General features: G+C 40.8%; 1 protein-coding gene across 3 annotated transcripts in view; it reads right to left on the bottom strand.

Annotated features, from left to right (window-relative positions):
• Nucleotides 1-27,846, bottom strand: part of B3glct (beta 3-glucosyltransferase) — a 106,211-nt gene that overhangs the window by 9,904 nt on the left and 68,461 nt on the right. For 2 of the 3 annotated variants that reach the window (XM_048341553.1, XM_048341554.1), the window contains exons 10-14: nucleotides 27,738-27,807; nucleotides 20,674-20,787; nucleotides 18,242-18,341; nucleotides 13,307-13,426; nucleotides 2,066-2,210 (exon numbers count right to left, since the gene is read on the bottom strand). In XM_048341553.1, coding sequence (XP_048197510.1) covers nucleotides 2,066-2,210; nucleotides 13,307-13,426; nucleotides 18,242-18,341; nucleotides 20,674-20,787; nucleotides 27,738-27,807 — 549 coding nt within the window. The remainder of the gene's footprint in view (nucleotides 1-2,065; nucleotides 2,211-13,306; nucleotides 13,427-18,241; nucleotides 18,342-20,673; nucleotides 20,788-27,737; nucleotides 27,808-27,846) is intronic. The other variant, XM_048341555.1, reaches the window with a different exon arrangement.

A 27,846-nucleotide genomic window follows, 5' to 3' on the forward strand; every position in this document is an offset into this window, starting at 1 on the left:
AAAATGTATGTAATCTCTCTGAAGATCTTAAAAGACTGGTCCCTGGACGTTTTCTCATCAATTTCTCTCTCTTTTTCCCTTCCTCCCTTCCTTTTATTTATTTATTTATTTATTTTTTCTGTGGCAGTGCTAGAGCTTGTACTCAGGTCTTCAAGTTCTCATTTGGCTTTTCTGCACAAGGCTGGTGCTCTACCACGAATCATACCTCCACTGCTAAGTTATGGGTGATTAACTGGAGACGAGTCTCACGAACTTTCCTGTCAGGGCTGGCTTCATAACCAGGATCCTCAAATCTCAGCCTCCTGTGTAGCTAGGATTACAAGTATAAGCCATCAGAATGTGGCACTGATTTATTTTTCTTCATAAAAAGTCTATTTTATCCTCCCTTACCTCTAGGTTTAAAGGACTAAAACATGTATATTATCTTTCTGGACAATGCACATAAAAAGTATGCTTTCTACAGTGCTATTTCTGTCATGCTCAGTTTTCTCTATTGCTATGCTAGAAATATGTTACTAAGTAAAGCATAAAACTATTTTTTCAATATAAGGTGGGTCATTAAATATACATGCATTTATACTTAAATTTCAAAAAGCTTTCACTTTCTTGAAAGGATCCATTAAATTGATGTGGCTCTACAGATATTTTCCTTTTCTATATAATATGCAATCATCCTTAGGAAAAAAGTACCCACTGAATAGTATCCTCTCTCTCCCCCTTTCCTCTTTTCCCTTCTCCCTTCCTCTGTTCTCTTTCTCTCCCTCTCCTCCCTCTCTTCCTCTCCCTCCTCCATTCTCTCCCTCTTAGCAGTACTTGGATTTGAACTCAAGACCTTATGCTTGGTAAGCTTGCTTGCTTGCCTAGAATTCTACCACTTTAACCACACTTCCAGCATTTTTTGCTTGTTAAACTGGAGACAGAGATTTATTAACTTTTCTGCCTGAGCTGGATTTGAACTTTAATACTTCAGATTTTAGCCTCTGGAGTAGTTAGGATAAGAGGAGTGAGCTACCAATACCTGGTTGATAGATTCTTAAAGTATTACTGGAAATATTTCAGAAGAACTCTTTTCTCCTACTCCAAAATGCATATAGGGAACCTATGGGCATGAACCAAACCTGAAAAACATATAATTTCTTCTGGATCCTGTGAAATGTACTGAGATATCATATTGAAATGTGATAGACTTTAGCCAATAAGTTTAGGGAGAAAGCCCCAAAAACATAAAATCAAAATAAAACAGCAAAAATACCCACAGCCAAATGGATAGTATAAAAACTGAGGACAGTATAGAATTCCACATACTTGTCAGGCCATTAGGTAAGCCATATAGTTCTAGTTAGCATCCAATAATTTTTTTCCTTATTTATTGTCAAAGTGATGTACAGAGAGGTTACAGTTTCATACATTAGGCCTTGGGTACATTTCTTGTACTGTTTGTTACCTCCTCCCTCATTCCCCCCTCCCCTTCCCCCTTTCCCTCTCCCCCCATGAGTTGTTCACTTGGTTTACACCAAATGGTTTTGCAAGTATTGCTTTTGGAGTCATTTGTCTTTTTATCCAGCATCCAATAATTTTTTTATGTCAATTGTTTTGCTCATGGGGCTTGAACTCAGGGCCTGGGCGCTGCCCCTGAGCTCTTTTGCTCAAGGCTAGCACTCTACCACTTGGATGCATAGCATCACTTCCAGTTTCCTGTTGGTTAAATGGAGATGAGAGTCTCACAGACTTTGCTGCTCAGGTTGTCTCTGAACTGTGATCCTCTGATCTCAGCCCTGAGCAGCCAGGATTACAGGCATGAGCCACCAGCGCTTAGCCAATGGCATCAATTTTTAATTGAAAAGAACACATTCCCTGGCCCTACAGACAAGAGTGCTGGTCCAACATTGTTCTGACTTCCACCTTCATGATGGACACAGAGGCTCCAAGGGCTGTTAAGCATGAACTGACCCCTGGGGCATGCCAACATAGTTCTTAAGATTATCTCCATAACATAAGAGAAGGAAGTGAGAGGTAAATCCTCCCACCCCACCCCCACCACAGGCAGGAAAAGAAGCTGTCTCACCTGGTGGAAGAGTGGACTGTGAGTCACGGGGATGTCCAGTCCACTGAAGCACATGCCCAGGACCATGTCGTCAGGAGCATCATTGCTGTAGCACCGACATTTGCTGGCAAGGAGTCTCCTGATGGCTTCTCTGCTGAAGACCATGCTGGGGAGCCAGAATAGACAGAGAGAGGGCTGAGCACAGCTCCACTGGGCCCACTAACATCACAGAGAACGGTGGTTCTGAGGTCACCACACTGGGAAAGGGGGAAACCATTGGAACTGGAAATGATGTGGCTCAAGAAATAGGGGGCCAGCCTTGAGTGGGGAAGGAGAAAGTTAAGAAAGAGTAGATGCCCTCAGTTTAAACCTCAGTACTGGGGGCGGGGGGGGGGGAAACAAGGGGTGAGGGACACTTTAACTTGGTTTATAGGTGTGAGCCACCAACAGTGGGCTTTTGATTGTCTTTCTTTGTTTTTGGTGGTCATAAGGCTTGAACTCAGGATATGGGCATTGTCCCTGAGGTAGTTTGCTCAAGACTACCATCTGAGCCACAGTTCCACTTGAGGTTTATAGGTGGTTAATTAGAGATAAGGGTCTCACAGATTTTCCTTCCCCAGGTTGGCTTTGAACTGTGATCCTCAGAGCTACTCCTCCTGAGTAGCTAGAATTATAGGCATGAGCTACCAACAGGTTTATTACAGGTTAGGATTGTTAGTAAAATAATCACTTAAAGCCAAATGCTGCAGGCTCATGCCTATAATCCTAGCTACTCAGGAAGTAGCTACTGAGATGTGAGGATCATGGTTCAAAGCCAGGCTGGGCTAGCAATTATGAGATTCTTATTCCCAGTTAACAACCAAAAGTCAGATGTGGAACTGTGGCTCAAGTGATGGAGCACTAGTGTTGAGTGAAAAAGCCAAGTAAGTGCAAGAGGACCTGAGTTTAGTACTAACACACACACACACACACACACACACACACACACACACACAATGCTAACATCAGTAGACATCTATTTCATAGTTACTTTGGAGAAAATGGTTGTGTACTTTCTATGACTGCAAAACCATATGCACTTCCTATAAACTATTACCATGCAATGTTTTTGTGTTAGTAAGACACTGGGAACATTAATTTCTGCAAACATTCCCATCTGATAGTACTATGTACAGTACTTCATTCAAATATGTCAAGTAGATCAAATCTTCTTGAAGAAACCATCCATTGTCCTAGGACTGAAATAGATAGAAGCTGAGCGACTTTGAGAGAGAGACAGTCAGAGACAGAGACAAAGACAGAGAGGGGAGAGACAAAAGGGAGAGGGAGAGAGATAAACAGAGAGAAGAGAGAGATTTTTTTATTATAACCAGGTACATGAGTACTTTCTAGTAGAACTCCAACCCATTCTAGTCTTCCCATGCTCTCCTCAGGACTGCAGAAAGATAAAAATCTTTAAGACACAGTTTCCTGGCCTCCTTTGCCAGCTGAGTCCTGGTTCCATCTGACATCTAGGGGCCTGGAACTGAAAGAGACTGTCAGCTGCTGGGCCTGGTAGTTCCTGCTGCAGAGATCATAAATGCGGGCAGTCACACCCTCAGGCAAAGTGTCCCAGGTGCCACTTCCCAGCCTTCTGCCATGTGGTGACAGGCAGCCACAGCAATGCAGCACTAAAAGGACCCCCAAAAATGTGCTTTCTCTGCTCCTCTATTCCTGGGGCAACAGCTTCTCTATAGTCACCGATTTCCAAGAAAAAGCACTTATTCTGCTTTAGTTCTCTTGCCCTTATACTTGGATACCAAGTTCTCATATTAAATTACCTTCTTTTTAACATGGAGGTTGGTTTCTGGTTTCCATTCTAGTCCTCTGATAAATCTTTTCAAATCATACATAGCCCAAAAGCTGACATTAAAGGCTGAAGGGACTAATACGGTTCACAAGTTTATTCTCAACCATCAAAGACTTCTCCAAGAAAAAAAAAAGTCTATCTAACACTATGGATATATTCTCAGAGCCTTGCATGCTGTAGGTGCTTAGAAAAATACTCAATGTATTATACAAGTGAGAGCAGAGCTGCTGACACGAGTTTCCTGAGAGAGGAAACACTAGGGATGACTCCAGAAGAAAAAGTAGTAAGGATGAACACTATGAATTCAAGAATACAATCCCCAGTTCAAAGTGGTGATGGCTTGCTCAGTTCCATCCCTGGGGATGCAACATTGTAGAGGACTCACTCCCTGCCCTTGGTGAGACACCAGGTAAGAGAAAAAAAAAAAAAAGAATTCTTCATTTAAGATAACATAAGGAAAAAAAGTTTTAAAAAAAGGTAATGTAAGGAAATGTAATTGTGCAAAAGAAGGGGAAAAGTTCCTGTCAATTATGGAAAGATAATACAAGTCTGCAAAACCCCCCCAGGGAACTGAGTTTCTCTTACAAAGTCTACTGTCTACCATGGAAACCTCTCACTGGGTTATGCACGGTCAGTGATCCATTAATGAATGGTTCTTCATCTCTATCCAACTACTCTTAAGAACTGAATACCACACACATCACATCAGCAATATAAAAGTGAAATGGCCAGGTTTGGGTGGCATCATTAGTCAGTCACATATTTCTGTACCTTGAAAAATAGAGTCCCCCATTCTAGAAAATGGTGTACAATGAGAAAACACACAAGTGCTACCTGCACATAATTCATAATTGAAGTGGAAAATAGGAAAGTAAATAGGCAATTAAATGACAATGGTTTGCATAATCTGATATGAAAGAACATTAGGAAGACATTCAACCTGTACTGGGGGATGGACAGAGGAGGGAACAGACAGGGCTATAGACTTCCAGGAGTAAATAAACCATAGTCACATGAACTCCAAGAGAAAGAGGGAAGAGAAATGAGACAGAGAGGATGGGATGGGGAATCAGTGATTTGTAGAAACCAACAGATGACAAAGTCCATTAAGAAGGGGGCTGGGAATGTGGCATAATGGTAAAGTGCTTACCTAGTATACATGAAGCATGAGTTCAATTTCTCAATACCACATAAAGAGACCAAAAAAAAAAGAAGGGGGAAAGTGATACCAAGAAACTGCAACAAGTTCACATGAATTTTGTGTGCATGTATCTTAAAAGTAAGGGGGAAACTGTACGTCAAGTTAAGACTTCAAAGTACACTGCAGATTTTCAATATCATGGTAATGAAATGTTTGAAGAATTGTATGAAGAAAATAAATGTAAGCAGAGAACTTTTGGAGAGAGGTAGATATTTCTAGACAAGAATGTCTTCCAGGTGAGCAGCCAGCCATGCAGCTCTCAGGGACAAACTGGGCCTAGGCAGTGCATGGAAAAGAAGACCTGCCAGATCTGGCCTTTCATTCACCAGGGAGACACCAGGGAGACCATGATGTAGAACTACAGAGCATGATACCTAAGGCCAAGTACCTGACCACATGAATCTTGTGAAACCTGAAGGATAAACTACAGTGGGGTTTTTAGCAAGTACTGGGGCTTGAACTCAGGGCCTGGACACTGTCTCTTAGCTTTTCCTGGTCAAGGCTGGTACTCTACCACTTGAGCCAGTTTCACTTCTGGCTTGTGGGTGGTTAATTGGAGATACAAGTCTTATGAACTTGCCTTCCTAGGCTGGCTTTGAACTGAGATGCTGGCGTCTCAGCCTCCTGAGCCACTGACAGCTGATGAACTCCTCTTATAAGAAAGGGCTGACAAACAAAACCACAAAGAACCAATAGCCCCCTCAATCAAGTGGGCTAAAGACTTACAAAGAGACTTCTCTGATGAGGAAATGAGAATGGCCAAGAGATATATGAAAAAATGCTCTACATCACTGGCCATAAAAGAAATGCAAATCAAAACAATATTGAGATTCCATCTCACCCCAGTAAGAATGTCATATATCAAGAAAACTAACAATAACAATTGTTGGAGGGGATGTGGCCAAAAGGGAACCCTACTTCATTGTTGGTGGGAATGTAAACTGGTTCAGCCACTCTGGCAAGCAGTATGGAGATTCCTCAGAAGGCTAAATATAGAACTCCCCTATGACCCAGCACCCCCACTTTTGGGTATCTATCCAAAAGACCACAAACAAAATCACAGTAATGCCATCAGCACAACAATGTTCATCGCAGCACAATTTGTCATAGCGAGAATCTGGAACCAACCCAGATGCCCCTCAGTAGACAAATGGATCAGGAAAATGTGGTACATATACACAATGGAATTTTATGCCTCTATCAGAAAGAATGACATTGTCCCATTTGTAAGGAAATGGAAGGACTTGGAAAAAGTTATACTAAGTGAAGTGAGCCAGACCCAAAGAAACATGGACTCTATGGTCTCCCTTATTGGGAATAATTAGTACAGGTTTAGGCAAGTCATAGCAGAGCATCACAAGGCCCAATAGCTATTTATGAACACATAAGATGATGCTAAGTGAAATGAACTCCATGTTATGGAAACAATTGTTATATCACAGTTGTAACTACTTTCAACGTCCCATCACCTTCCTGTGGTTGTGCCTACACTATCTCTGTAATCTTATCTGAGTATATTGGAAACCGTGTATACTGGTATTGGATGCAGAAAATTGAAAGGGAATACCAAATTTGAGAGACACAGGGTATAAAAAGACAAACAACTACAAAAGCAATACTTGCAAAACTGTTTGATGTAAGTGAACTGAACACCTCCGGGGGGGGGGGGGAGGGAAAGGGGGAGGAGGGAGGGGGGTATGAGGGACAAGGTAATGTGGCCTAGTGGCAAGAGGGCTTGCCTCCTACACATGAAGCTCTCAGTTCGATTCCCCAGCACCACATATATGGAAAACGGCCAGCAGGGGCGCTGTGGCTCAGGTAGCAGAGTGCTAGCCTTGAGCAGGAAGAAGCCAGGGATGGTGCTCAGGCTCTGAGTCCAAGGCCCAGGACTGGCCAAAAAAAAAAAAAGAAACGTATCCAATGTCTAACGTATGAAACTGTAACCTCTCTGTACATCAGTTTGATAATAAAAATTTGAAAAAAAAAATAAAAAATAAAATAAAATCTCAGTTCTACCTCATGGGGGGAAAGGGGGAGGAGAGAGGGGGGAATGGAGGGAGGAGGTAACAAACAGTACAAGAAATGCCTAACGTATGAAACTTTAACCTCTCTGTAAATGTTTGATAATAAAAATTTGGAAAAAAAAAAAAAAAAGAAAGGGCTGACATTGTGGAAAAGGTACTAGAGAGCCACAGGTGGCCTCATTGGGCAGGGTGGGGGGAGAGGGAAATGGATGAGATCTGCATATAGAAAAGGTTCCCTGACCGCCCGTGGCTAACAGCTAGTAGTGTGAGATTAGAGAAGCAGGAAGCTGAGCAGGTACCCCATGAGAGATTACAGGGACTTAGATGGGATTCATGATGGGGGAGAGGACAGAAAAGACAGTCGTCAGGAGATGGAAGGGGCAGGACTTAGCGATTCAGCTGATACCAAGAGAGGGGACACTTGGTGGCACAGAGGGGGGAAGGGAGAGAGCTGACTCATAGCTCCTGGAGGTCAAGGACAAGGAGTCACATACCAAATTCTTCCCCGGAAGGAGGATGCAAGAAGACTAAAGTCAGAACTCACTGGTTTGGCTTGGGAAGTGTTGTGTCTAAGAAGCATGTGAGTGGAGTGTTCTTTGGTAGGAATGTCTCTGAATTGGGAGAGAGAGCCTCCAGGCTGTGGGCATTCTGCATGGAGCCATTGGGAAAACAAAACAAACAAACAAACAAAAAAATCACCAGAGAATGGTAGAGTATGATTGAAGTGAGAAGGAAGCACTTGCCTAGCAAAGGAAAACACAGACATTTAAGCAACAGGAAGAAGTAGCAAGTGTGAACAGAAAGACGGGCATAGGGTTGTACAGGGTAGAACAGTGTTCTGGAACCAAGAAAAAGGACTATTTCAAGTTAACAGTGAGTTTCAGCAAAGAAGCCCAAGACCAAGAAGAATGCCAAGCATGGAGTTGAGAAAAAAGAGGCGGTGAGCAAGAACACCTGAGAGACTATGGGGGAGACATGTGGCACAGGGAGGAGCTGCTGCTGGGTATACTTGATGTCTGGCACATACAAGGCTGGCACACAACCACCTAGAACCAGGGAAGGTAATCCTGGCCAGGAAAAAGAAAGCAAGGTTTCAGGTCTCATGTGTCTATCTCACACACAGAAAAATGTCATAAGCAAGCAAGATGCTAAAAATCATTTTCTTGCAGAAATCACACCAAAGTATATGAACAACTTTGTTGAAAGTATGTGATCCAGGTGTCAGTGACTCATGCCTGTAATTCTAGCTATTCAGGAGTCTGATATTTGAGGATCATGGTTCAAAGTCATGCTAGGCAAGCAAGTTTGTACGACTCATTTCTAATGAACCACCAGAATGCCAGAATTGGAATTGGCTCAAGTGGTAAAGCACCAGCTTTGGGCAAAAAAGCTCAAGGTACCAGTGCACACTTGCATGTGCGCATGCACACACACACACACACAAAACAATCACTGTACATCATAATTATATAAATATAATGTGCTATAATTATATAAGGCCATTCACAGACAATGAGGCCCCTTCTAACAACAGTTAGTCTTGACTCAATGGATGTCAAACTCAACACCTTACCCAAAAAGTTTATTTGTGTATCAATATAAGGCTGAAAATAGCTTGAATCCTTTTGGAAATGAAGAGGTCAAAACGCTGGGCCTTTAGAGAACCTTCCCTCTGCCCTCATCTCTTGTTGTCAATGACCTCAGGTACACAGCCATGCTGACCCAGATTGATTCTCACCACAGGCCTCCTCCAGAATCATGTTACATTCTCACCCAAATCATCTGGATCAAGCAGGAATACCTGTAAAGTGACCCTTGAGGTCTTGCAGAAGGAGCCTTTTAGACAAGTTTGTATGAGTTTAGTCCTCCAAAGGTTGATCCCCAGCATGCTGTCGCTGAGAGGTTGTGTGAACTTTAAGAAGGTGAGTAGGGGGGCTGGGGATATAGCCTAGTGGCAAGAGTGCCTGCCTCATATACATGAGGCCCTAGGTTCGATTCCCCAGCACCACATATACAGAAAACGGCCAGAAGTGGCGCTGTGGCTCAAGTGGCAGAGTGCTAGCCTTGAGCGAGAAGAAGCCAGGGATAGTGCTCAGGCCCTGAGTCCAAGGCCCAGGACTGGCCAAAAAAAAAAAAAAAAAAAAAAAAAAAAAAAAAGAAGGTGAGTAGGACACTGGAATTATCACCTTCAAAGGGATTAATGCAGTTCTTGAGGGATTCTGGTTAGTTTCCATGGGGGAGTAGACAAAATCAAATTAAATTAAGAAAATAAAGTGCCTGGCACTTGAATCTCTTTTGCTTCCTGTCTCAATGTGTAATTGCTCCCTTACACACAAACCTTCCGCAATGCCATCTGCCATGTTGTGACATAGCCAGTAGGCTGCAATCAGGAATAAGCACATGCCAGTGCCATGCTTTTGGACTATGAGCTAAATAAACCTCTCTGATTGATGGGGTACCTAGACTCGGTATTTTGTTATAGCAATGGGTTAGGGGATGGCACAAGATAGAACACCCTTCTAATCTAGGGGAATGTAAAGTAGGAACATAAGGCTCTAGCCCTTCAGAAGTTAATAATCACTGGATATAGTTCTCCCTGGTATGGAGTATGGGGGAAAATATCTGTTGAGTGAGTTTGAATAATCATAGTGTATAAGTTATCACTTAATATAACTTTTTAAAATCTTTCCATTTCCTTATAAATGGGAAATGTCATTCTTTCTGACAGAAGCATAGAACTTCATTGTGTATATACACCACATCTTCTTGGTCCATTCATTTACTGAGGGACTTCTGGGTTGGTTCCATATCTTAGCTATGGTAAATAATACTGCAGTGAACATGGTTGTGCTGGTAGCTTTAGTGTGGCCTTGTTTGTGGCCATTTGGGTAAATGCTCAGGAGTAGAATTGCTGGGTCATAGGGAAGCTCTATGCTTTGTCTTTTGAAGAATCTTCAGACTGCTTTCCAGAGTGATTGAACAAGCTTACATTCCCATTAACAGTAGAGTAGCATTCCTTTTTGGCTACCTGCCTCATCTATTATTATTAATTTTCTTGATAATGACCATTCTAACTGGGGTAATATGGAATCTCAATGTTGTTTTGATTTGCATTTCTTTTATGTTGAGTATTTCTTCATGTGTCTATTGGCCATTCTTATTTCTTCTTCAGAGAAGTCTCTCTTTAAGTCTGTATCCCACTTATTAATGGGGTTGTTGTTACTGAGAGGATTTGTTTGGAAAGTCTTTAACTTTTTGAGCTCTAAGTATATTTTAGATATGAGGTCCTTGTCTGATGTGCAGCTAGGAAAGATCTTCTCCCAATCTGTGGGCATTCTATTATCCCACTATGTCTTTGCCATGCAGAAACTTTGCAGTTTAATGCAATTCCCATTTATAAAGCCTTTATTTGATTTGTTGTGCTTCTAGATTTTTACTTAGAAATTTTCGACCTGTGCCAAGGAGCCCTAGTATTTCCCCTATCCCTTCCTGTAATATTTTTCAGGGTATGTGGTCTTACATTGAGGTCTTTGATACATTTGGAATTCAGATACAAAGAAACATGGGCTGCATGGTTTCCTTAATTTGTAAGAAATAAAATATGTCTAGGATATTCTTAGCAGAGGATCATAATGGCTCAATTGCAATGTAGACATGACTATATAAGATGCTGCTCATCAAAATGAACCCCAAGAAAAGGAAGCAAGAGGGTTTTTTATTGTACTGTTTGCAATAATTTCTTTTTTCTTTCTTTGGCTTCTTCCCTGTTGTCACTGTTTTTTATTTCTGTATCTTTTGTCTTGTATCAAAGTTTATCTGACTTGGGGAAGGGGAAACACAGAAATGATGAAAGAAAAGGTGAGCCAATGCAACAGTGATAATAGACACTATGTTGGATAAACTTTACAACTTGGAGGGAAGGACAGTTGTGGGGAGAGGTAAGAGAAAACGAGGGAGGGGGTAACACTGTTCAAAAAGGAATGTACTTATGTAACTATACTCATGTAAATGTACTTATGTAACTGTAACCCCTCTGGACATTACCTTTACAATAATTTTTTTAAAGTTATCATTCTCCTAAACACCCCAACAGCAAAGACTACAGTAACAATGGAAAAGCCTAGCTGCTCAATTGATTTACCCATGAAAATCAAATTAAAATAATTTCCCATAAGGGATGAGGCAGGTGCTTCATTTAAAAATATTGATTTCTAACTGTTATTTAAAAACCTATAAATCCTACCCAATTACCATTTAATTGCCTAAATTTAAGCTTCCATACTATTCTTTTCCCAAATGAGTTATTGAGCAGTGGACAATTTAAAATGTCCAATGGCTTATTTACTGAAATAAATACTATAAGCAACATTTTGTTTTGTGTGTTTTTTAGAAGACAATCAAAATTGATGCTATACTGCTCAGTTTTTCATGGATCACTAGGCCACTGACAGCACATCTTGGCATTGTACATTTTATGAAACTTCCTCATCTTCTTTCTCCTTATCCTCTTCTCCTCTCTCTTTCCCCATTCCCTTCTCTCACTCCTCTCTCTCTCTCTGTCTCTTTGTCTCTATCTCTGCCTCTCTTTCCCAACCCCCTCTCTTTCACAAAAGTGCAGAGGCTAATAATGGGTGATGATGGCTAAGTGCCCCTCACTGATAGTGCTGAGGGCCTCTAACGCTTGGTGGGGATTTAGGCTTTCATGTTGTTCTGGGGCCAAGCCAGTCTTGTGGGCTTCCAGGAACATCCATTCATTCATTCACAGAGATATCAAGTGCTGCTTGTTCCTGTGGTGCCTGTGTCACATCTCCTGACCGGGCCAGGGCATGGAAGGCTGTTTTCTTTCCATGGATTGCTGTAGTGTATGTGCCTTTTTCTTTGTTTGTTTTATGCACGGCAACACTGGGTCTTGAACTCAGGGCTTGGGTATTATCCTTTAGCTTTTGTACTCAAGGCTGACACTCTATCACTTAAGCCACAGCTCTACTTCTGACTTCTTACTGGTTAATTGGAGAGAATAGTCTTAGGGACTTTTTCTGTCTGGGCTGGCTTTGAACTGTGATCCTCAGGTCTCAGCCTCTTGAGTAGCTAGGATCACAGGTGTGAGCCTCTGGCATCCTGTTTCAATAAAAATCCTAAGCTATACTTAAAAAAAAAAAAAAAGGATTATCAGGGCTTGGAATGTGGCTTAGTGGTAGAGTGCTTGCCTAGCATGCATGAAGCCCTGGGTTCGATTCTCAGCACCACATAAACAGAAAAAAACGGGAAGTGGCGCATGGCTCAAGTGGTAGAGTGCTAGCCCTGAGCAAAAGGAAGCCAGGAACAATGCTCAGGCCCTGAGTTCAAGCCCCAGGACTGGCAAAAAAAAAAAAAAGGATTATCAGAAGCCTGGCATTGGGGACTCATACTTCACACCTGTAAACCTAGCTATCTTGAAGGTTGAGACCTAGAGGACTGAAGTTTGAAGCCAGCCCAGATAGCAAAATCAGCAAATCCATTTCCAATGAACTAGCAAAAAGCCAGACTAATGCCCAGGTCAAGTGGAGAGTTCTAGGCATGTGCGAAAAGGTTGAGCGAGAAAAGAGGCCCTTAGCTCAAGCCCTAGTATCATCACAAAAACTAATTAGGTAGATGACAGACAGACAGGTGACAAAACTAGTTGGCTGCCTAGACACAGAGATTATTACAGGGAAATTTCTGTCAGTACTTTCATATTCATTTCATATTATCTCTTCTAAGAGTAAAATATAACATATAGGTTCTTTCCCTGTCTCTCAAACATAATGTACACTTTCCTATTACAGAAAGTGGCTACCACTGGAAGAACTCTCACTCCTAAGTAGGAGCAGATTCCAGGGCTTTCGCCCCGGCTCTGCCTCAGAGAAAGGGAATTTTCACAAAACAGTCTGTGGTTTTGTGGCTCCACAGTGGGGAACCAACTAACCACAGAACAAAACATGAACCAAACTTGTCACTGACTCTTTTTTTCTTATCATTATGTCCAAATGATACAATAGAAAAATCATTTCCATAGTACTGACACTGTTATATGGAACTCAGAGATGATCTAAGTTTCTGGGAGGGTGTGAAGGAACTGTATGCAAATGCTCCATCCTCTAAAGGGGCTTGAGCCTGTCTGGGGGTTGTGGAGCCATGGCCCCTTAACACTGCAAGAGGATGATGCTCACCCTCCTCCTCCTGTGACATAGCTGTAGCCGCCGGTGCCCAGGCCATAGCCGTACCGCTCTCCCAGGAACACAGGCTCACTGGAATCGTAGCAGCTAAGCAGGTGCCGGAGCCTGGAGATGCTGCAATGCCAAAGAGAACATAATGAATAATTACTGCATTCAAGTCTGATTTCAGCATAAATATCTCCTGGTGTGACAACCCACTGGGTACAAGGCATAGAACTACACTGAAATCACTTACTACTGAGAGTCAAGTGGCTTACTGAAAAAAAACAGGTTTCAAGAGACCAAAAACATGTAGGAACACCACTCATTACTAGCAGCAGGACAGAAATGGAGAAACTAGGGGCTTACTTCCAGTTGGAACCTAGCCTGGCCAGGAATGGCTGCTGAGCTTCTGGGAGAAGGGTGGCTGGTGACTGACGAGGGAACCCAGAGGGTCATCCAACTCACCACGACCAGTCCTGTTTCTAAGCCAGCAAGGACCACTGCACACGTCTTTTCAGATGAGTTTTGTGGTGGTTTTTAACTCTTGTTGGCCACAAAAGGAGGTGTTCGGTGGTATTGTTTCTGTGCCAGTATTGAGGCTTGACCTCAGGGCCTTGAGCTTTCACTCTGGCTTTTTCTGCTCAAAGCTGAAGCCCTACCACTTGAGCCACACCTCCACTTCTGGCTTTTTGCTAGTTAATCAGAGATAAGAGTGTCACAGATTTGGGCTGGTTTCCAATCATGATCCTTAGATCTCAGCCTCCTGAGAGCCTACGATTAGAGGTTGAGCCACCAGTGCTTTTTGAGGTACAAATGAATTCGGAGGGGTCCATGTCTCAAAAGGGAATTTGAACAGTGAGGACTTCCTGAAAAATCTTCTGATTATGATGTATAATTCTGCTGACATTTATTCAACAAGGCTACCCCTGGGCATGAATGTCTTTTGGTTTTTAATTTTTGGCCTTTTGAAACATCACACTTTCTAGTCCAAGGTTAATCTCAACTTTATGATCCATCTGACCAGTTTCCTGAGGGCTGAAATTACAGGAGTACATTATCACACCCAACAAATAAGCTTTTAGCCTACTAGTGCATCATTCTGAATACGTGCTGGGCCTTATCCATTTTTGTGATATGTCAACAATAACCAATTTACAAAGGGCAGTGAGAATACTCAGGGACTGGCCAGAGCAATGCTTGTAAACACAGCTGCTTTAAGGAAGAAATAAAGATTTCATGGGAGCTGGGCACTGATGGCTCACACCAATCATCCTAGCTACTCGGAAGGCTGAGATGTAAGGCTGAGATGTAGAGGATTGAGGTTCCAGGACAGAGCAGTCAGAAAAAAATCACTAGACTCCACTTACAAAATAACAAGCAAAAAAACCAGACTGGAGGCATGTCTAAAAAAATAGGATGCCTTGAGTTCAAACCTCAGTTCCATCAATAGAAAAAAAATACCTGGAAACTTACTCTAAAATAAACTTTGTAAAGCACACAAAATTTCATGTTAAGAAAAGCAAGTGGTTTTTTTTTCTCCCTGGAAAAACTTATACTATTTAGAAATTCCTGATTGTGGTAGCACCTTCCTACAATCTCAGCACTTGGAAGGATAAGGCAATAGAATCAAGAGATTGAGACCAACCTAGAAGAAAAGAACGAAAGAAAAATACAGCCTGTTTCTCCTAGCCTAGAGGTTTGTAAGTCACATATCATCAAGTCTTCCTTTTCCTCAAGACAGTCTATCAGTGATCTTGCAAAAACATTTTTCTCCCGGTGCTTGAAGCTCACACCTGCAATCTGAGCCACTCAGGAGGCTGAGATCTAAGGATCTGAGGAAATTGCAACCTTTGGTTTATTAAAGGCTTTGTACAAATCTGCAACTTTGGGCTCTTGTGATTCTAATGAACACATAAGATGATGCTAAGTGAAATGAACTCCATGTTATGGAAACAATTGTTATATCACTGTTGTAACTACTTTCAACATGCTATGTATAACTGTAGCTTCTATTAGTGATGATCTTCTTGTATCCCCTTCCTGTGGTTGTACCTACACTATCTCTGTATCTTATATGAGTATATTGGAAACCGTGTATACTGGTATTAGAACTAGGATACTGAAAGGGAATACCAAAATGGAGAGACACAGGGTAAAAAAGGACAAACAACTACAAAAGCAATACTTGCAAAACTGTTTGGTGTAAATGAACTGAACAACTCATGGGGGGGAAAGAGAAAGGGGGATGGGGAGGGGGGAATGAGGGACGAGGTAACAAACAGCACAAGAAATGTATCCAATGCCTAACGTATGAAACTGTAATCTCTCTGTACATCAGTTTGATAATAAAAATTTAAAAAAAAATAAAAAAACAAATCTGCAACTTTCTAGAACAAATTTATGCCTACTTCTGCACTTGATAAAAAGAAAGAGAATTCACAGCATGTCTATCCCTTGGTGTATTGTAAAAATTGCCACCTCAGCCTAGAGCCTTTCATTTTTAATGCTCAGATAACTGGGATTTTACCATGGCATCTGGGATCCTTTTCCTTATTCACTGTATCATTTCAAAGGACCACAAATGGAGTCTGATCATTATCACATGCCTCATATTTGCTACAAATGTGCCTAAAGCAGACAGATCTCCATTTCTGTCTATGGAGATTTGGATACTGATCCAGGAAAAGAATTTCATTTCACAATCTGTTCCCATTTCAGGCAATTCTGAGACAGAAACATGGAGCTCTTCCCTTGAGTGCCAGACCATGCTGGTGATGCTGAGCAGTGCCAGCAGGTGTGCACAGTGGCACAAGAATCCATGTGTCTCCCTCTTACCTACCTTACAATTTACTTTTTCACTTTTATTTGAAAATAAGGTCAAGATAACAGGAAAACTACAATAGGACAACAAAACTCCTATCTGGATTTGAAACTGGCCTGGACAAACAAATCTAAGAGACTCTGATCTCCATTTAACCAGCAAAAATCTGGGAGTACAGATGTGGCTTATGTGGTAGAGTACCAGCCTTGAGGGGAAAATCTAAGGGACAATGGAGCTCAGGCCTTGAATTTAAGCACCTACACTGGGGCATGCACACACAGAGATATTAGGCTGTTTTCTACACTAGTCAGTAGCAACATCTCCCCTGCTATTGCTAAGTCTCTGAACAGGTATTTTAACATATGCAAATCAGCCAGTCCTTCTCAAAACAGATCTCTACTTTAGCAAATATTAATGATCCTTGCCTGAATCAATCTTTGGTAGATACTAAGTAATGGTCTTCGCATTTTCCTCACTCCCTGTTCACTTATTAATGACTAACAATTCATTATTCTCCAAGCAAGAGCCCACCCGTCTCTCTATTTATTTATCTTACTTTTTAACCATGAACTCATCCATTACCCAGGTTTCCTTCCCATGGCACTAGGTTTTGTTCCCCAAAGGATTAACATTTATTCAATCCTACGACATACCTAAAATAATTCGGAACTGCTTCACCCACACTACTTCCAAAACCAGGATTTGTTTGAAGTTACTCCCTTCTCCTAAGTCCTGACTGACAATATATATTTAAGTACTAGCTTCAAAAATCACTTGCGTTCTTTCTGTTCTATTTTTTTTCTTTCAGTGTGATTATATTTTCACTTGAAATACACATTGAGCTCATTCCTCTGTTTCTTCCCCATCCTTGATAATACATTTGTCCTTACTCATTTGATTTAGATCGGTATCCAAAATTATTTGATTCTCCTTTTTTATGTGTGCCAGTACTGGGGCTTGAACTCAGGGCCTGGGTGATGTCTTTTAGCTTTTTGGGTTGACGACTGGCAGTCTAATACTTGTTCCACAGCTCCACTTCTGGTTTTTTGGTGGTTAATTGAAGATAAGAGTCTTAGGGACTTTCCCGCTCAAACTGGCTTTGAACTCTGATCTTCAGATTTCAGCCTCCTAAGTAGCTAAGATTATAGACATGAGCCACTGGTGCTTCGATTCAGGAAATGTAGTGTTCATCTCTAGAAGATGAAAGACTAGATTATTTCAGACTTATTTATACCTCCCACAGTTATAAAAACTAATATTAACAGCTTAATAACTACGAATTCGAGTACTATATTAATTGGGGAATGATTTCAGTCAACTGATTTTTTTCAACGTTATTTTTCTGTTGCTGTGCGTTCTGTTAACTGTGAACTGGATAGATGACATTGTGAACTTTACTGGCTGCCGTATTTTTTAAAATTTCTATAAACCTTGCTATGTGTTCACTGATAGAAGCTAGTTCCTTGCAAGCAGTTTGACATTTGGGAGGTCCTGCTTTTCAGATTAGTTTAGTAGATCTAGAGCCAATGTTTAGTCTAGGGCTGTTTACCATTGAGGCAAGACCTGCTGCTACACATAGTTTACCCAATACTCGGTGAAACACAGGCTTTCTATCCTAGTTGGTGGGGACAGGGACCATACCCAGCCCCATCTGAGGGTTTACCACCCTTCCCTCGAATCAGTTCCTTTCCATTCTTGAGTACCTTACTCACACAGACTTGTTGATGAACACTCTACTGAATTTAGGAAAAATCCTCTGAAGATCTCTATGGTATTCTTTCTGGAACTCTGTCCTTCCCTGCAAACTATCAACCTTGGCACCGGGAGACTCATCTGGAGACTTCATCCTCTCAGGGTTCCACATGCTGCCTCCCCTTAAGCAATGGGACACCTCTCTTAAGGCACTCAGCCAGGGAAACCATTTACTTCATGTGGCCAGATGTCCAGTGCCTTAAAACCTTTAGTCTCATGTGTCATGTCCTTTTAGAGAGATGTTTCAGAGGAAACAGTAAGCCTTGTCACTGTTACTTACTTCATCTTGGCCAGAAGCACAAGTACTTATCCTAGCTTTCAAATATAAATATATGCAGAATGTAAAACCACAAAGAATGAGAATGATTCCTTACCTTATTAAAGTATCATCATCCACAATGACTAGCCATGCCACTTTGTCATGACTATTATTCAAAAATCTTTCCAAAATGGCAAATGTTTTTCCACAATGACCTAAGAAAGGTAAGACACAAACTTAAACAATGTATTTTCTGCTCTAAAATAAAGATAACTCGTTATAAATTGTTTTTATTTAAAAGCGGTAGAAGAATAGAGCTTGAGCATCAACATGTAACTTTCCCTAGAAGGTAGAAAAGTTGTCATCTCTGGTTTCTTGTCATCTCTGGTTACCATAAGCATTGTGAAGCATTGACATAAACTTTAGAGATCCTGAAGTCTATCTATTTCCCACCTGAATGTGGGGGAGAGATTATATGGAACTGCCAACAATCTGAATTTGAGGTTGACACAGAATTATCTTCCACGTAGAATGATAAAAGTTGTTAGATGTCATAGCAATTCACAGAGCTGGGCCTCTTTTCTTCCCAGACATTATTCTGAAAGGACTGTGAGAACCTGGGGAAGCAATAAGGGTAAAACTGGACGGTGACAGCCTCATTCTGTGGTAAGTACTTACTAGTGTACAAATCATACAGATACAGTGCTGAATAAAGCAGAGCAAGTCTTTCCAATGCCAACAGATAAGTTCCGAGGCTTTAATAGTAAAAGCTGGGGTCAAAATAAGATTAAAGCGCAGGGGAAGGATATTCAAGTTGATAGACAGGAATATGCCCTATTTCTCATACATGTTAGGTGGCCTAAAGAATCCACACTCATAATTCCTTGTATTAATTAGTATTAAACCACTGGATTTAATATTACACGTTCTTATGTTAATATATTAATATATTATTAACGTAATTGTTATGGTATGTCTTTTTAACTTATTGAGTAATTTTATGACATTTCTAATTACTCACCTACTTCATACTTACACATCTCTTTAGGTATAAAAAATAAAACAAATATAAGAATAAGGCCACACTAGAAATAAATGAAGAAATCACTCAGGAATGCATGAATGGATAAGTGATTACAAATATCAATCTAAACTGATGTTTTATAAAGTAAGGTTAACAAAGAAGAAAAGTCAATCTAAAACAGCTTCTTGAAAACAAACAGTAACAGACAGAACCTTGTCAAAAGAACTACAAACTGCAGGAATGCTTCCTCCTGGTCTACCTTGTAGTCATTATTCAGGGCATTAGGAAGATGCTAACATAAAACAATCAAGATAAACTGTTCTACAGAGCAAGATCATAAGTTTACTCCTTTTCTAATCGAATAGTGCACAAAAAATTGAAAACAAAACTAAAAAAAATGTGTGGTGGGAACACTGGGTAAACATTAAGACAAGGAAAGAGCATCTGATAACAAGGCTAGCCAAGTTTCTACTTTCACTCTTTTCAATTTAAAATGTTTCAAGCAAGAGAAAGGGGCAGACGCTGTAATCTCATATACTTGAAAGGTAGAGATCAGAAATAGAAGTACATGAAGGCTGGGAATATAGCCTGGTGGTCAAAGTGCTTGCCCCATATGTATGAAGCCCTGGGTTCGATTCCTCAGCACCACATGTATAGAAAAAGCCAGAAGTGGCACTGTAGCTCAAGTGACAAAGTACTAGCCTTGAGCAAACAAACAAACAAACAAACAAAAGCCAGGGACAGTGCTCAGGCCCTAAGTTCAAGCCCCAGGACTGGCAAAAAAAAAAGAAATAGAAGTACATGAGTCTCCATCTGAACCAATGGCTAGACATAATGTATGCATGACAGCCTAATGACAAAGAGAAGCAAAATAAGAGGATCACAGTCCAGGCAGGTCTGGGCATTAACTGAAATCTTATCTTTAACATAACCAATGCATGAAGACAGAGTGGTAGAGTGGTTTAAATAGTAGGATGCCTATATAGCGTGCATTCAAAACCCAGTACTACACACACAGACACACACACACAACACACACACACACACACTTTAAATTAGCAAACCTCCCATCAGAAAAGAAAACAAAGTGTGCTTCCAACAATGTACTCATCAAGGTATTATCCCATATGATATCACTTACTCTACGCCTACACAATGTATATGCCACTCAGAGGTATGAAGTATGAACTGACCATAAGTCTTAGGAGGCAAGCTTTGTGTGGCAAGATGACAAATTAACTTGGCACATCTCGTTAACAGCCACAAAGAACTACAAAGATACAGAGAACCTATGGCAAATGTCATGCTCAATCACAGCAACATGGCCTGCTAACAAATACAAATACAATCCTTGATTACCCACAAAGTCCCTAAGCTGTCTGTCTCTGTGCAGGAAGAAGAAAAAAAGCAGACATGAGACAGATAGGAATGTACTTGGGAACTATTTCATTTGTATCCTAGCTAACTGTATTTACAGAAAGAGGATGTTTTAATAAGGGGAGAAGAGCGAATTACAGACTCACCTCTATCAGTATTCGGAACTCCCAGATCCACAGTAGGGATGGAGCTTTCTGCGTAGTCACTGTAGTACTCAATGAGAGGAGCCTCTTCCTCCCAAGTTTGCTTTACAATGGGTACTGGGAAAATGACAAGGTGACAATCACAGGCACAGTAACAAACAAAACATGACTGCCTGTTCCCCTCACGTGTGCCAAGGCAGGGCTTGTTTTCCACCTGAGAACTGCTTGCTGACAGCACAGTACTCAAGCTCTCCTAGGAGCATTTACAACATCCCTCAGTCGAGCATATCTTCTTTCTGGTCATAACTCTGTTTACATCCATACTGCAATTTTTCTAGTCCGCCTATATGGTTGTGTGTGAGCAAAGTTTAATGAATTTTTCTCTTTTCCCAACTACTTATTTCACGTAACCAACACATAAAGTTTTAAACTGCATTTGGGGCAGATGCAGAAATAGAAGCACTTTAGGGGTGTGGGGGATGTGGGTGTGAATCCTGGGATTTGAACTCAGGTCTGGCACTGTCCCTGAGTGTTTTGGCTCAAGGCTAGCACTCTAACACTTGAACTACAGCCTCTATTTCCAGGTTTTGGGTGGTTATTTGGAGATAGGATTCTCCCAGACTTCCCTGCCTCAGCTGGCCTCAATCCGCAATACTCACAGATATCAGTTCTCTTGAGTAGCTAGGATTTATAGGTAGGTGTGCACCACTGGCACCCACCTTTAAAAACAGAAATACTTCTCAGGATGGAATATGCAGTATGGTACAGACAAGGTGTACATTTCTGTCTCATGCTTTTATCATATCTCTCAGTTGTAAAAATTATTTTTTGAACTTGAACTAAGGGCCTCACACTCTCACTTGGCTTTTGTGCTCAAGGGTGGCACTCTACTACTTGAGCCAAAGCTCCACTTTTGGCCTTTTAGTGGTAACTTGGAGATAAGAGTCTCAAGAACTTTCCTACTGGGGCTGACTTCAAATCAGGATCCTTAGATCACAATCTCACGAGTAGCTGGCATTAAGGGTGAGTTGCCAGCACCTGCTAATCCACTTTTTTTGTATAGTGCTGAAGCTGTGAATTCCTAAAGATACTAAACCTTAAAAAATACTCCAAGATAATTATATGATATATTTTCTTGTGTCAATAGAGGCATACTTTCTTCACATAAAATAATGGTGAAAACCTCCTTCAAGAAAGTTTGCTGTAGGGTGTCTTAACATTGGAGCAAGGTATAAATTTTACTATCAAAGAAATCCCAGCTGCACAGTGTAAGTCTTCCTCACAGCATTCTAGACTAAAGAGGAGTGTCTTGTTGCAAGGTAGAGAATGACATATTTTTACTATCTGTGAATTTACTTGCAAAAGTGTCTCCCATTCGGAATGAAAATGAACTTGACGCTGGAATATTTTTGTAAGTGTTCAATCAAACATATGTGCACCTGCTATACCAGTAAGGGGAATGATTGCTTTGATTTTTCAGGAGTTGGCATTTTTGATTAGCAAATGGACCTTTTGTCTTTGTGTGAGAGTCACTGATCACAAAAGAGAAACCCTGATTATGAATCTTGTCTCAAGAGAGCATGGCAAACACAGGAGTGTGCCATTTCCTCATGTGTAAGGCTGAGGTGTAGCCTAAGACTGAAAAGCGTCCCCCGGCTGATAGAAAACAGCAACATTTTGGGGCAAATTGAAACTTCATCAGCCATTCAGTAGCCTGAGAAAGAACTGAGCCAGGGAACACCTGATTCCCGTAGGCTCTTTAGTTATTAATCTAATCACCTCCTCTGAATCCATCTGGCTGTATTTTATGCAGGCCTCACCTTTTAAAACAAGCAGATTGCAGCCTCTTTTTTTTTAATCAAAAAGAACAACAGCTACTAAACACTCCTTATAATAAATTTGTTCTGAGATGCCTCTTGTAGACAAGATCACAGCGGTAAAGATACCAAATAGGTTTTCTTTTTTTATATCCTGAAGGAATGAGGAGTTTTTTTTGAAGAGCTCAGAAAGCTAAGGAAAACAGAACTAAAGGCTGAGTTGATCTCAACTTAACCTCTTCAAGTGAAGGAAGGCTGGCGAAGATGGACTCACACAAATGATGAAAGACACACAGAAACAGTGGCTGCCAGGTAGCACGAGATATATATGAACCTGAACTGTACCACACAACATACCAAGTCAGAAAATGCTTAATGTTTCATGATATCGCACATCACGAAAAAGCTATAAAACAAAAGCAACTGCTCACTGGGTGCCCAAGGCACATGTCTGTAACCCTAGCTCTTCAGGAGGCTGAGATATGCGGATCTGGGTTCAAAGCCAGCTCAGGCAGACAAATCTAGCAGAGTTTTATCTCCAATTAACCAGCAAAGAGCCAGAAGTGGAGGTGTAGTTCAAATGGGAGAATAACAGCTCTGAGTGGAAGAACTTCAAATGAGAGTATAAGGTCCGAAGTTCAAGCCCCAGTACTGGTATATCACACACACACACACACACACACACACACACACACACACACACACACACACGCAACTACTCAAGCTGCATCGTAAAATTCCAGAGATCATTTCCTTGATGCTCTGTAATCTTAAAGGCTAGGCCCAACTTAACATACTTGCTTACTGGAACCAAACACTAAAATGTATTATTTACCTGTTCTAAGAATGTTCTATTGCTTTTCTATCAAAATCCAGGCAAATTCTATTATACAATGTTTCATAATATAGGGTAAAAAGACAATATTTAAAATATTTTAAAAGATTTAGAACTTGATTTTTTTGTCAATGAGAATAGTAATAAAATAAATTCAAGTCGGATATCAATGGATCATACCTGCAAGTCTAGCTAATCAGGAGGCTGAGAGCCAGAGAGTTGAGGTTCAAAGCCAGCCCAGGTAGAAAGTCTGCAAAAAGCTGGGCTGGAAGTACAGTTCAAATGATAGAATACCAACTCAGCAAGCAAGCCGAGCAAGTATGAAGCCTTGAGTCTAAACCCTAGGATGGCCACATAAAAGAAGGGAAGGGGAAAAGAGGGGAGGGGACAAGAGGGGAGAAGAGGGAAGGGAAGGGGAGGGGGAGGGGAATGAAGGGAAAGGGAGGGGAAAGGGGAAGGGAAGGGGAGGGGAAAAGGGAAAGGGGGGAAGGGAAAGGAAGGAGAAGGGGAAGGGGAGAGGAAGAAGGGAAGGGGAAAGAAGGAAGGGGGGAAGGGAAGGGGAAGGAGAAGGGGAAGGGAAGGGAAGGAGAAGGGGAAGGGAAGGGGAAGGGAAGGGGGAAGGGGAAGGAGAAGGGGAAGGGGGAAGGGGGAAGGGGAAGGGGGAGAGGAAGGGGAAGAGGAAGGGAAAGCAAGCAAAGAAGAAAGAAAACCCTAAACATATTTTTCCCTTGCTACTCAGTCTATCTTCATCTGGGGAGAAGATCGATACTAATGAAGTAGGAATATATGCCCACAAGAAACATTACAACCCACCCTTGGTTTTTAAAGATAAGTACAGTTTCTTATTTACAGTGTTTTTCCTTCATTGCCATTTAGCCTTTCTTTTTCGAAGTATTTCTACCTCAGAGGGCACATGATAAGAGAAAGAAAAACAACAACAACAAAACCCAACCCACCCGTGTATCCTCCTGGCTGTGGCAATCATAAGTTTGGGCAGGGGTGGTAGTTTGAATTCCCACCCATTGTGTATTGTAGATCACATTATAAATAAATCAGTCATGGTCTGCTTTCAATACAAAGCATTTGACTCTGAGTAGAAAATTACTAGTAGTTTACTTGCATAGTGACTTGAGGATGTGACAATTCATGCATTTCAACATCTGTAGACAGATTAGAAGAGGGGAGGTGAATATCAAAAAAAAGAACGGACCATAATAAAATAAGAAAATGGATAGAAATGGTGTACATACCAAAAAGGCACATAGCCAGAAAAAGCTTTCTTGACACAAAAGAATAAAGGGAGTTGGAGACAGCTAGAAGTCCATTTCTAAAATTCAACTAATCTCAAGAGATGTGAATGCAAACCCCACATTACTCAGCCAATGTGGAAGTGGGGGAGGAACCTCTGAGGCTGAGGATCAGTTGCTTGTTTTAACAGCCTAGGATGTGCCTGGCCATCAGACACTGGATTTTGCAAGACTACCACTAAGACCTTGCTTGCACTCTACTTCTGTGTGTGTGTGTTGGTCCTGAGGCTTGAACTCAGGGCCTTGGCACTGTCTCTGAGCTTTTTTGCTCAAGACTGGCACTCTACCACTTGAGCCACAAGTCTCATAGACTTCCTTTCTTGTCCAGGCTGGTTTTGAACTTGGATCCTCAGATCTCAGCCTCTTGAGTAGCACTGGGTTTACTACACTTCTTATCTTCAAGCCTAAGCATGGATACATGTGTTTTCCATAGTTCCACTTTTTTTTCCCTATCTTCAGAAGCCAATGAAAATAGAAAGCCTGCTCTTACAGCACTTAGCCAAGACCAAACTGACTTTGAGCATAGCAGGGCATCAGTATAAATTGGAGATCAACAACAATTTATCAAATGATAAGATTGTAATATATCCAAGGAACTGTGAGCAGAGCTGTAACATGTAGAAAGAAAGAACATGCAGATTCCAGAGACAGAAACCCAAGTCCTGCCCTCTTCAGGAAGTCTTAAGGATCTAGACCAGTTGTGAATCATCAGTTTTTTCTACATAATCAAGTGAGTAACATTAACAATCACATTGGAGTGAAGTGTTAACATGAAATTACATGGTAAAATATATACAAGAAACACATCAGACACAACAAAAATACTAGCAGTGAAAAAAGCCAGTATTGTGGCACTGTTTTTGTCACTAATGAAATTACTAGATCATTCTTTGGGACAGTTAATTAGATAAGACTTCTAAAAGAGGGGTGGGGACCATAGGATCTATGCAGGCTTCTCTTCTCCCCAGCCAAGCTCTTAAAATGCTGCCAACTTAAAGACTACCTTTTCACACACTTCTAAGTTTAAAGATGGCTGGCCACTGAAACCCAATTAAGATATCAATTAAGTCTCATGATTCAATCACCCTACATTGAAATTAACAACAAATAATCAATGTATCCAGTTCTGGGAAGTTGTTTTTTTATGTCCCTAACAGGCTTTTAAGAGTTTGTAGTTTTTAAAGACCTTTGACTCAAAATCTAAGTATAAAAGCAGTTCATCCTTATCTGAAAAGTTTATCTCAATGTTTAAAAATACTAAATTAAGATGAGCAAACGTTTATTTCTGTAGGCCAAAAAAATACAACAGTGATAGTCTCTAATTTTACTGTTCAGTGTCTATCTGAAAAATGTATTCCAAAGGTGAGTTCAACCAATGAGCCAGATGCCAGAGGCTTACACCTGTCTCCTAGCTACTCAGGAGGCTGAGATCTGTGTATCCCAGTCCAGACAGACAAATCTAGCAGACTCTTGGTTCCAAACAACCAGCAAAAAGCTGGAAATGAAAGTGTGGCTCCAGTGGGAAAGTGCCAGTCATGAGCAAAGAAGCTGGGAGAGAGTGTAAACCCCTCAGTTCAAACCAAGTATCGATAAAAAGAGGAAGAGAGACAGACAGAGACACAGAGAGAAACAGAATGAGAAAGACTCTTGATTATAACAGATTTTAATTTATGCTGCTGTCTTAGGCAATACTGAACCCAAATCATAATATTGTTTATTTGGAAAGTATCTTCTTTAAAAATATAATTTGTATGCATCATATTACCTCCTAAAATAACATAAATGAATTTCCCCCATCGTTCCAAATCCATAAAGATGACAGCTGGCTTAGAAATCTCTCCTACATAAATATCACACCCTTGGTACAATTGACAGTCTTTTCATAGGAAAAAAAATTAAAGTAGATGCCAAATTAGAAAATGTGAAAGACTGCCTCATTTTCAATATCCGAAAAGTGCTGCTTGAAACGAGGTGTAAAATGGAAGAAATTATGTCTATTTATATTTAGGCTATTTTGGGTTTTTAAAAACATTATCCTAACAAAATTCTATAATGACACCAAAAATGAATGGAAACAGCATTTATCTGTAGGCCAGGGTCTCCTGCAGAAGGGTTGCTGCTTCAAAGGAGACTTTTTCCATTATTCCAATACATCTACTCACAAGCAAATACTTATTTTCCTTTAAAAGAACCAATATGGCCAGGCACCTATGGTTCATGCCTGTAATCCTGGCTACTCAGAAAGCTGAGATATGAAGATTGCTGGTTCAAAGCCAGCTCAGGCAGGAAAGTCTACGAGACACTTATCCTCAATTAACCAGCAAGAAGCTAGAAGTGGAGCTGTGGCTCATGTAGTAGTAGAATGTTAGCATTGAGCACAGAGTTTAAACCCTAATACCAATACACACACACACACACACACACACACACACACACAAATGTGATATTAGAAATCAATATATCAATATAAAAAGCAGAACCAGGCTTTGAATAAATTTCCTTTGTGGGTGTTGTTAGCTTGAGATTCAATTTCAGACACTACATCCAGACCCCAACAGGCTAGCACATGGCTTTACAGAATGAGTAGTTACATATTATCTCCAAAATTATACAGCTGAACTTTTCCATTTCCCCTTTAAAATGCTGCTTTTAGTAATACATACAAGGCTTTGGCCACTCTTGTTTTAATTCAAAATTGTCCTTCTTAATTGGTCATGGTGATTGAAGGGGTCTAATGAAAAACTTTGAATTCAATTTAGTATTTCACTTGTCATTATCCCCTTTCCTAAGTGTGTATTTTTGTGAGCATGTGCAAGGTGCTACTAGGGCTCAAACCTAGGGCCTTGCATTCTAGCTTAGCATTTTTGCTTGTGGCAGGTGCTTTACCAATTTGTACCTCTAGCCCAGCATTTTGCTAGTTAACTAGAGATAAGTGTCTTGAGACTTTTCTGCCCAGTCTGGCTTCAAACTATAATCTTCAGATCTCAGCTTCCTGAGTAGCTAGGATTACAGGTGTGAGCCACTGGTGCCTGGCTCTGGTTTGTACTTTATACCAAAGGGTAGTTTAGATTTGAAAGGCTCAGTAAAAATGAATAACTGAAAACATACTTCTATCACCATGAAATTTCTTGCATGTTTTTACTGCAACAAAAATATCCTCTTTCTTCACTGGTTTCCCCTAAAAAAAAAAAGAAGGAAAAAATATATTTATGAGTCA

Source organism: Perognathus longimembris, chromosome 3, assembly GCF_023159225.1.
Source record: "Perognathus longimembris pacificus isolate PPM17 chromosome 3, ASM2315922v1, whole genome shotgun sequence".
NCBI lineage: Eukaryota > Metazoa > Chordata > Mammalia > Rodentia > Heteromyidae > Perognathus > Perognathus longimembris.